The sequence below is a fragment of the Branchiostoma floridae genome, chromosome 13 (assembly GCF_000003815.2).
Source record: "Branchiostoma floridae strain S238N-H82 chromosome 13, Bfl_VNyyK, whole genome shotgun sequence".
Taxonomy (NCBI): domain Eukaryota; kingdom Metazoa; phylum Chordata; class Leptocardii; order Amphioxiformes; family Branchiostomatidae; genus Branchiostoma; species Branchiostoma floridae.
The window spans coordinates 1954982-1965776 of record NC_049991.1 but is presented as its reverse complement, the minus strand read 5'-3'; the positions used below and the strand labels follow the sequence as shown (position 1 = coordinate 1965776).

The window sequence follows — 10795 nt, the reverse complement described above, 5'->3', positions numbered from 1 at the left end:
GGTGTTAAGGAACCCCTTGTGGGTGGGGCAACCCTATTTCACATAATCAAGCCACGCCCATCATCTATCTATTACAAAAAAAACTGTTTGCAAAGAAGTCTGTTGTCGATCTATTTACGATGCACATTGCTTGTTGCTTTGAGCAGACGAGTTGTCCAGTGCGACTGTGTCACGTGCGAGTCCTGAACATTACACCGTCACATACTCGCCGTCCGAGCAAGAACAGGCCGCCATGTCTACCCAGGGCATCATGGGAGATTTCGTCGTGCAGTATGACGTCATTCGCCAGCAACAGATCGGGTTCATTCAAGTAAGATAGTTCTAAAGCGCAAATATTATGTAACATAATATGAAAAAAATATACATCGACATACATTTATTTTCAGCATTTTGGAATAGTTCAGGACAGAAGAATTTCTATGAATTACAAACTTGAATGACAATTTGATTTCGTTGTTTTGCGCAGGTATACGGGGACTACTTTGTACACTACTTCGCACCGACCGGTTTACCAGTCATGCCCAAGAATGTGATCTTTGTGATTGACGTCAGTGGATCCATGAGCGGGGACAAGATACGTCAGACTAAGGAGGCCATGACAGTCATCTTGGATGAGGCAAGCAATTTATTTTTTTTTATAAGAGAAGCTACTTACCTCTAGTAGTTCATGCAAATCTGCCTTATATACTTGTACTACTTTAGTATTACTAACGTTACAGTTATCCAGGTATAACAATTGGGAAGTTTTTTTGTGGTTTATTATGGTTATACCTCCCCCTCTACTAGCTTCGAGAAATGGACTTCTTCAACATCGTGACGTTCTCTAGCCGCACCAAGCGGTGGAAGTCGGAACTGCAGGTGGCAAATCAGGAAAATATCAGGGCCGCTGACACTTACGTTACCAGCATGGCAGCACATGGAGGTACGTCAGGTGTAACATAGCGAAGTTGAAACAATTTGATAGTTACTTTTAGGAGTCAAGGTCTCACAAAGAGGTCATGTTAATTTGTAGTTCACGCTTTATTTGTAAGATATTTCAATGCACAACATGACCTATTTGGAATAATATATATAAATGCGCTCCGGAGTTTGGGCAATGACTTGATTATAAAAAAAGACAAAAATTGTAATAAAAATGAAGGTGTTGCAAAGAAACGAATCCATAAGGGAAAGCACGCTTGGCATGTTTAGATTGTTTGGCAACCGAATCGCAGTACTATACTGACGGCTCAGCCCCTGAGGCGTCGCGAAAGAAAACTAACACGCTTTTCGTTCTGCAAGGAACGAACATCAACGACGCCATCCTGGAAGCCTCTGTCCTGTTGGACCCAGAGCTCCGTTCCCGCCATGACAGTCATGCCTCCATGATAGTTTTACTGACGGACGGCCAACCCACGGGTGGTGTGACGAACACCAATCACATCATCGCAAACGCACGTGACTCCCTGGCGGGAAACCACGCCCTCTTCTGTCTCGGTTTCGGATACGACGTCTCGTTCGAATTCCTGGAAAGACTTGCACTGCAAAATGGAGGTAAGGGCCACAACCAGCCATAGTGGTTTTCAAAAAGAAGTTGAAGGCTTTTTTTCGCAAACACAGAATCTCTACAAATAATTTAAATCGCATCTCTGCAATGTTACATATTCTAACGTAAAATTTGAGAGGATAGGTTTAGTTATCGGAGAGGGGTCATCCGTGACTACAGACAAGTCAATGCGTTTAGTTATACACCGTACAGGTTAATTCTTGAGTCCTAACGACCACCCGGTCGATTTGGTCAGGTGGTCGGTTAGAAGAGTATCGACTCACAACATCAAATCGATGACGCGGTCGTTATGGGCACGGATTTGGTCCCATTTTTTGGCGGTGGCGTTGGCCAGGTGGTCGTTGTGAAGAGATCGCTTAATGCTTACGTCAATGTGGAAAATTTTCGGGACCGAGAAAAGTCGGTCGTAATGGCCAAGTGGTCGCTAAGAAGAGGTGGTCGCTTGGGCAGGTTGGACTGTACTTAAAAAGTCAAACCTCATGAGCAGGAGACGTCCATATAAGGCTAAACCCAATATTCCAAGAGTGTAAAGGTTGATTGACAACTACTTGTACATTTTAGGGTTCGCCAGACGAATCTATCCAGACGACGATGGTGAACTCCAACTGACGAGCTTCTTTGACGAGGTGGCCAAACCCCTGATGATAGACGTCAACATGGGGTACAGCCAAGCAGGCAACCCCGCACTTCAGGTGAGTAATGCTACGGTTACAATGATTTGAAAAAGGGGCACGGTCGGATAGTTTACGGGTTGTTGTTTTTTGCACTTTCTGGAGTGCCCCGTACGTGGCCCCATGGGACAACCTGCAGCTACCAGGCTATTTGTGGGCAGGGCCGGGGTCCCATATTTGAGAACGTCATTAGACACACATAGACGTCGTTTTTTATGCATCTTTTATAATTGTACTTTTCAGAGGCGACATAATCTTCAAATTTTTATATAACCTGCTTATCTGGACTTCATACGCAGTTGCGTGACAGGCCAGTGTGACCGCAAGGGTTTGGCGAAAATTCGCAAAGATGGCGCAATTTTACTAGCCAAAAAATATATACATAGATATAAAGAATTGACATGAAATGTACAGTATGTAACTTAAATTGCTGAATCTATACCTAGGTTGCCGACGTCACGCAGACGGCCTTTTCAAACTACTTTAACGGCTCTGAGGTAGTGGTTGCCGGGCGTTTCCCTGGAGCCCCGCCTAGCAACCTCCACGTGACTGTGACGGGGAATGGAGCACAGGATGCGCTTTCATTGGTGGAGGATTTTCAGGTGTGTGATATATTCCGAGTGCGCATGCGCAGCGACAGGAATTGTGAAGAGTATGTCAAAGATGAATGTCTAGTTCTCGCATCGACCATTGTGTCGATTTACATAACAATGACCAGACCTATTTTGTCTATGTCATAGGGTCCTTCACCTTTGATATATTACTCGCACCTTTGACATATTGTCCGCGCATTCGTACTCGTAAGAAACATCTTATCATCATTTGATTTTTTGTACACTTATCGCCCACATGTATGACAAAAATATTCACGCAAATCATAAGGCATAGGATGGAAGAAGAGTACAACTGGCAAATGAACAAAAGTTGTGTAGGTGGCAGACAGTAGGAGTAATAGAGAAACAATATACTAGTAGGTGTGGTCTGCACGGGGCTTGTAAGTATCACTACAACGGAATTCTTCAAAAGCTTGTGGCTGATAAATATATTCATTGATGCATAGGCCATTGGAAAAACCTTTCTTGTAATATCCAAGCAGATCCTACGGTACCATAAGATAGTATCAAAAGCTGCCAGAGAACTGAAGCCGGCCTAGGACTGTGTTTGGCTACCAGAGGCTGATGACTCCCTTAGGCCGGCTGTACTCCTTAGCCAGCTTTGATACTATCTTATGCCACTGGTAAATCTGTCTGGGGTGGAGTTAGGGCTCCTTTAAGCTTTAACATATACCGATAGGAGTGTACTAACACATTCCCCTCCCTATTTTATTCATTGCAGTTAGCCTCACTGGCCGCGCCTGAGGGGTTCGTGGAGCGCCTTTGGGCCTACCTCACCATCAAAGACCTACTGAAGAAAGAGCGTACTGCGACAGAAGAGGAACAACAAAACAAACTGAAGGAACGCGCTCTTAACATGTCCTTAGAGTACAACTTTGTCACCCCTCTCACGTCTATGGTTGTTCTTCAGAACAAAAGAAGGGGGCGCCCTACTAACAAAATGTTCGATGATTTGGTTCAATCCTTTGGTTCTCCTGGAAGTGGTTTTGGTTCTTATGGAAGTGGTGCGACCAGTTGCAGGCCGTGGCCATTTTGGGTCGTCGCGTCAGCTATTGTCTATGCTTTGTTACCTCCGTAAGACGGGGGTATTGTTTTCGGTGTGTTTGTTTGTGTTGGTGCCTGTCCGTAGTTTCTTGAATGAATATTGTAGAGTGGCAGGATGTGCGGCGGAAAATGGTGTAGCCGGAGATTGGCAGGATGGGAAGGTTAGCCGGGTTCAAAGTTGCCAGGCACGTTTGGGACAGGAAGTCAGGTCGAAGGTCCCAGAATAGGTTCTTATTTCCTGCCTTGAATTCCCTACTATCGGCAAGTCCGTTGCCTGATATTTTGCTAATGAGAAAACGTCGAGACAGAAACAGCGAGAAATTAACAATATTGATGATATTGATGATGCACAAACTCAGATGACCTTTCATGCTAATATTGATAGTAAGGAATAAACCAAGAAATTCACACAAAAATTATATTTCACGCTTACCTAGTATATTGTAACAGTGAGGATAGATAGAGTACTGTACTTGTCGGATAAATCCAAACCACATGTGAAGTTAGTTATGTAAGGAGGTTCAGCCCATATTTAGAAGTAGATCATGTGATCAAACCATATTAAGAACAAACTGGAAATAGCAACCAATAGTAGACTAGCTTTTGAGAATAGTTAAGCGTGGGGCAAGATTCAAACTGTCTCAGTTAGCAGCCATGGGTTGAGGTAAGCAGACATCCATCTTGTAGCTCCATTGTAGTAACTGTGTACATGTAGTATAGCCGTATCTCTGTGTTAACCGTAATCATAACCAGACCATTGTATAGGCCATTGTATTTAGCCTGGTATATTGTAGTTTGCATTGTGGTTCAAGTATAGCAAGACATACAACACGACACTTACGAGCACAATCGAATCTGGCTTGGCGTCCTTCTATATATATAACTTATATATATATATATGGATGACTAAATAGGGTAGGAATTAAACTCAACAGACAAGCTCTTTGTGTGTTGGTTGGTTTGTTCTTTTTAATAAGTTTGTCACAACACCTAGCACCTACAGGCACTCATGCAATTTTGAAAAAAAAAAGAGAAAAATGATTGAATAAGAAATGGTAACAGTGACTCGAAAATTAATTTTATGTAAAGGCATGTTACAATCAGGCTGGTATAATGTTTTAGACTCTGGTAGACAAAAACGTTGTTCTTTTTTTGGGGGAGTGAAAAAGACAGAGAAAGGCTGACCGGCTGAGGACTCAAGGTGGTGTCTCACTGCATTCGAGGAACCGGTGCGGCACAGCAGGATTCGTTCACTACGGCGCTGGTGTGTGATAGTCGCTGTTTTTTTATAATTTATAATTTAGATATTGCGCAATACGTAAAAGTATGATATAGAAGACAACAGTGTACACAAAACATAAGAAAAGTCGTTCTTTATCTCTGAAATTCCATAGGTAATCTTTCGAACCCCGCGGTGACGCACCGGTGCCCCAAGTGCAGTGAGATACCACCTTTAGGGAGGCTCAGATTGAAAAGATGCTGGGATAAGGAAATTTCGGTTTTGTAACCCATCACCCTTCACAGTCCACCTGAGATTTTCAAGTGCTCTCCCGTAGTGAACGGGCAGGCGTCGCTGCAGAGCCAGCACACGGCCTCCGCAACCTCCTCGGGAGCTGCATGGCGACCCAAAGGGTGACCTGTGGCGTCTAGCATGTGCTGAATATCTGGTGGTGACTGCTCCTTCAGGAGCGTTAACATGGGAGTAGCTGTAACATATGGACAGACGGCGTTCACGCGTATCCCGTCCTTGGCGTACTCTATTGCGGCGGTCTGAGTCAGACCAAGGACCGCCCACTTGGACGCACAGTAGGGGCTGTGGTACAGGAAGGGGTTCACACCTGCATGGCTGCTGGCGTTGACGATGCTGCCCCGCACCCCGCGGAAGCGGCACACGTCCGGCTTGTCGGCCCATCTAGCCGGGTCGCTCACGACGGGCTCCTGCTGCAGCATCTGGGCGATCTCGTACTTCAGACACAGCCACACGCCCTTCACGTTCACGTCCATGACGCGGTCGAACGCGTCCTCGGGCGACTCCACGATCCGTGCCGAAGCTCCCAGGATCCCGGCGCCGTTAAAGGCGCAGTCGATCCGCCCGAAGCGCTGAACCGCCGCGGTTACCATGGCTTCCACGCTTGTCGTCATGGTAACGTCCACCTGGACGGCGATGCCCGGAGTTTGGAGCATGCTCAGTGTCTCCTTGGCGCTCTGCTCGTCGATATCAGCCACCACACAGCTGTACCCGAGTTCAGCAAACCTGACCGCCGTGGCACGGCCGATGCCGCTCCCGCCTCCCGTTACCAGGGCAACGGGCTTCCGGGTGGAGGTAGCCATGGTTACAGATGGATGCCTAGAAAACAGAATGTTACTATTATTGCTTGAGGGAATTTTTAAATATTATTTTACAGCATTAATAGACTTGCATTCTGAAGGAATCGATACCGACGCTATGTCGACATGCAAATTGTGGTATGGAATTCAAAGGCTAAACTAAACATCGACCTTCACAAAGCCCTTTCCAACCAACGTTAACTCAAAGGACTTTCTATAGATTTCTTTTCAAATTGTTGCTGGTTTCTGACCATCGGTATCACGTACAGTTTGTACGGATCAGAAATTCTTTCGCCACGGGCACGTTTCAAAATTTACCCCTGTCTTGGTGATTTATTTACATGGGTGCTTCCGCCAATATACTGTCAAAGGATCTTTATAGCACACGATTCCGTGCAACTGAAACCATTGTCAAAAATGTTGACATACAAAGGTGGTCTTGTCGTTGACTTAGAATTGAGTTTAAATCCCTAGCAGGCCCCTATGTTGTGCCATTGGGAAAGGCATTTTACACCTACTTCTTCACTCCACCTAGACGGGCGGGTGTCGTGTTTAAGGAAATCCCCACCTAAAAAAGGTTAAAGAACCCATCACACTAATCCTAAGCAGTGAAGATCTATCTCGGTTTGATTGGAACAAATCTTAAAGTCCTGTCTAACGCAGCTTGTAAGTACTGTACATCTAAAGCAGTAGAAGACGAAACACATTTTATTTCCAAGTGTTCATTTAACCAAACCAAAAGAATCACTTTGTTTAGAGAGGCCACACTGTGAAACATATCGAAACTTCCCCAAATTCACAGACGAACAGAAAGCCACTTTCTTCTTAAAGTCGCAGGACCCAGAAATTGTAGAAAAGTGGGGCTTTTCGTCTTCCTCAGGGGAAGTCAAACCCAGCCTGTTTAGAAATAGGCATCACTAGGATTCGAGTAGCCTCTTTTTATATTTCAGCCATACCATAGGTATGGTGAAATATATTGTATTCGTAATGTTTCTTCTTTCTTCTTCTTTCTTCTGTCAAATCTTTCAGAAAAATAGGAGCTGCTGCGATTCTAATAACCAATTAGTTATGCATAGGAGCTCCTGTGGAAGAGTATATTCTTCCATATGGGCCCGGGCATTTTGGGCAAGCTCCGTTTTGACCTGGAATCAATTCACAATATTAGTTCCCTTTTGAGGATAGGTTACTGTTAAAATGTTCCATTTTTCGGCAGGGGTGACTTGGAACAGTCCAATGTTGCTTGCATGGGAATGGGTATGGCTGAAATATGCTGTATTTGCACCTAAGCAAATGTCGGCCTTTCTAGTTACAATAATGTTTATCACTATCCATTGTCACATGTATGTCTCCTATGTTTCCCCCATGTACTTGCAATTAGCCTCCAGGCAGGAACTTGCCAATAAAACTTTTATTATATTTCAGCCATACCATATATGGTATGGTGAAATATATTGTATTCGTAATGTTTCTTTCTTTCTTTCTTTCTTTCTCCTGTCAAATCTTCAAAGCGATTCATCTCCGTCGTTCCGTGACCGAATGACCTGAAATTTGGCACAAGGGTAGAGTGGGTCAATACCGAGGTGCTGTTTTCTCATTTTTTTCATATCTGCCTCTAAAATGATTTTATTGAAGTTTAAAGGTCATGTTTTGACCAAAACGGTATATTGTGGCCCCCTGTTCCCTTGAATTACAATGGAATGACCTTAAATTTGGTGTAGATAGGCATTAGATAGTTGGTAAAATGATCCAAGTAAAATTTTGGGCATAAACTACTTTAAAATGCTTAATTTCAGCGCTTTTCTGAGGGGAAATTGGTTTTCTTTCGGCTTCCTGCCGTGAACTCCAGTGACCCCAGAGCCCACACGTGCCAGGTGCCGGCGGTCTGGGGAGAGCGAGAGATAATTACTTTATGGACGCCAGCCAATCAGCGACGAGAAAGGCGAATGCTAGTTAATATTCATAAGCGGGGCCTTGCAATCCCGTATATACACAAACAGATGCATATTACAGCCTTACAGTGGCCATATGGTCCCCTTTGCCGGGTTTGAAATTGTAGTTTGCGAGGATTTGGAGTTCAGACAGGGTCATTTGAGCGGTAGCGGACGGTACGCGTGCATTGAACGTTAGTGTCGATGAATTTACCAACATTCCGCATAGCACTATCAATCATTTTCGGCAGATTTGGACAGGGAAAATTGGACGGCTTGCGTTTAGTTTTGATACGTAAGTTTGACAGTGGCGAGAATGCATGTATTTTTTCCCGAACAAATGTAGGTATTTCTAGTGTTGTTGTTGTTCTTTTTTGACGTAAACTTTGTACATTCAAATTGTAAGTAACTTTAAACTGCCAGAGTTTGAGCCCAATAAAACACTCTCAGTACCAGAGTATCACCACTGACCTCCGAAAAGAAACCCCCGAACAAAGTAGAAACACCTATCCTCCAGGTCTCGCACGCTACGAGCAGGAAATTATAACACTCAGACAAGATTACGTCCGATGGCTGATTGCATACAAAGTAAAACAATTTAACAGTGGTATGCAGGGGTATATACTTAACAAAGAATTCGAAGGAAAATGAAATATATAGATAAAGCAAAATCAAATTAACTTGTTGGTCCTGGGATCTTTCAGAAAAGAAATGAAGCGACAGAGTGGTAAAATTCTTGTAAAATTTCGAGGCGTCTCCGTTTATGTAATGGCTCATACAAAACAAGAAGAAGTTTTTAGCTTGAAAAAAAAACAACAACACTCCTACTACACAGTACCTGCACCTGACAATTATTAAAACGTATGCCCTACTTGCTTAAAAAAAGTTCATTGCAATAATAAATGTACCCACATCACAAAGAGATTATGACGGTACTTAGACCTAGTTATCGAAGTGGAAATTGTTGAATGGCGTCATGTAATTTCATGATGAAAATTTTCTGAATGGAAGATGCGTTTTTTTTTCACTCTCGGAAAAATAGGAGTTGCCGCAATTCTAAAAACCAGTTATGCCTAGGCGCTCCTGTGGAAGATTATATTCTTCCATATGGGCCCGGGGCATATTGGACAAGCTCTGTTTTGACCTGGAATCAATTCACAATATTATTTCTCTTTTGGGGATAACTTACAGTTAAAATTTTGCATTTTTGCGCAGGGGTGACTTGGAACAGTCCAATGTTGCGTGGGAATGGGTATGGCTGAAATATGCTGTATTTGCACCCAAGCAAATGTCGGCCTTTCTAGTTCAATATATTTCCTGTCTGAAACTAATGTGTCACGCCAAAACGCGGTTTACCGGTTTTGCGGAATTACAAACACCTGTTAAAACAAGCATCAACAATAATCTTGTACTGTCTTCGAAAAAGAAGCCGAACCAGCAGATAACCCAGAATTTAGAGTTAGCTTTTAGACTAAAGTAGACACATGCTACATTGTTTATACACAGTCTGTACCATTTTATGTTGCATACAATTTGCCCCCAAGGGCAAGAATTTGCAAAGAACTTTCAATTAAATGTACCAACAGTGGTCCGAAAAATGGCGGGATGGCGTTGACGTATCACTGAAACTACGTAACAAGACTCTAAGGTTCACCTTGGTTTTGAAGGAGGAATTCAAGAAGGCTGGATCTCGAGTTATCAGGTGTGTGTTTTGGAAGAATGGCGCCCCACGTGCACTAGTGTACCGACTAGCTGTGACGTACATGGGTCAAGTATCGGTCAGGTGTACGAAGTCCAGCATTCCGGGACGCCATTGTTCCAACTCACAGAAGTCGAGCGTATTGAGTTTCTTAAAGCAGGTGTATTCAAACCTCAGGTAAATCTTAAATAGAGTTCTTGTTTGTTTTAAAGAGCCCTGTTCTATATCACTCTTGAACAGTAATACAGATGGCTTGTTAAGCTAAGGTCACAACCCGCCGTACGTGTTATTTGTCCGTACGTTTTTTGGGGAGGCCACGTTCGCCATGTACGTTTTTCTGAAAACGGGAGCAACGGCTGGCAAGAGCAGGGAGGGATAATCTCTTCGTGTTAAGTACTTTGGTTAGCAAGTATCTAAGTAAAAATTCTCGTCTCTTTGCATGTTCGACTCCGTCTGGAGAAATGACCTCATTTACAAATTAAACAAATTAGGTATACAGGGCAACTTTCTTCGAACCATCAAAGACATGTACTCAAAAACCACAAATCGTGTGAAATATAGTCAAGGTCTGACTGAACCTTTTGTCACAAACTGTGGTGTCAGACAGGGATGTAATTTAAGCCCAACTTTATTCAATTTATTTTTAAGTGATATTACATCTGTCTTTGATATTGATATTTGTAACCCTCCAACTTTGTACAGTAATCGTGTCTCTTGTCTATTGTATGCAGATGATTTAGTTCTTTTGTCTGAATCCAAGCAAGGTCTACAATGTTCTTTGAATAGACTAGAAGAATACTGTCAAACATGGCACCTAAATGTGAACCTTAGGAAAACAAAAATAATTGTTTTCACTAAGGGTGGTCGTATACCAAAAGATGTGTATTTCATGTATAAGAACAATCCTGTTGAAATAGTGACAAACTATTGTTATTTAGGTATTGTTGTCAATTCTGCGGGTACTT

The 10795-nt window shown here is 43.2% G+C and overlaps 2 protein-coding genes across 3 annotated transcripts in view; one reads left to right on the top strand and one right to left on the bottom strand.

Moving 5' to 3' along the window:
- LOC118429060 (inter-alpha-trypsin inhibitor heavy chain H4-like) overlaps positions 1-5091 on the top strand; it is a 13246-nt gene extending 8155 nt beyond the window's left edge. Inside the window, exons 6-12 of the mRNA XM_035839412.1 lie at positions 147-310; positions 467-616; positions 787-922; positions 1282-1533; positions 2108-2238; positions 2664-2819; positions 3553-5091. Of these exons, the coding sequence (XP_035695305.1) occupies positions 147-310; positions 467-616; positions 787-922; positions 1282-1533; positions 2108-2238; positions 2664-2819; positions 3553-3909 (1346 nt within the window). The 3' untranslated portion in view covers positions 3910-5091. The remainder of the gene's footprint in view (positions 1-146; positions 311-466; positions 617-786; positions 923-1281; positions 1534-2107; positions 2239-2663; positions 2820-3552) is intronic.
- Positions 5092-5233: 142 nt separating this feature from the next.
- LOC118429062 (2,5-dichloro-2,5-cyclohexadiene-1,4-diol dehydrogenase-like) overlaps positions 5234-10795 on the bottom strand; it is a 15949-nt gene continuing 10387 nt past the window's right edge. The window contains exons 1-2 of one of the 2 annotated variants that reach the window (XM_035839415.1): positions 9786-9870; positions 5234-6222 (exon numbers count right to left, since the gene is read on the bottom strand). In XM_035839415.1, coding sequence (XP_035695308.1) covers positions 5394-6206 — 813 coding nt within the window. In that variant the 5' untranslated portion in view covers positions 6207-6222; positions 9786-9870 and the 3' untranslated portion in view covers positions 5234-5393. Of the gene's footprint in view, positions 6223-9785; positions 9871-10795 lie in introns of those variants that run through there. The other variant, XM_035839414.1, reaches the window with a different exon arrangement.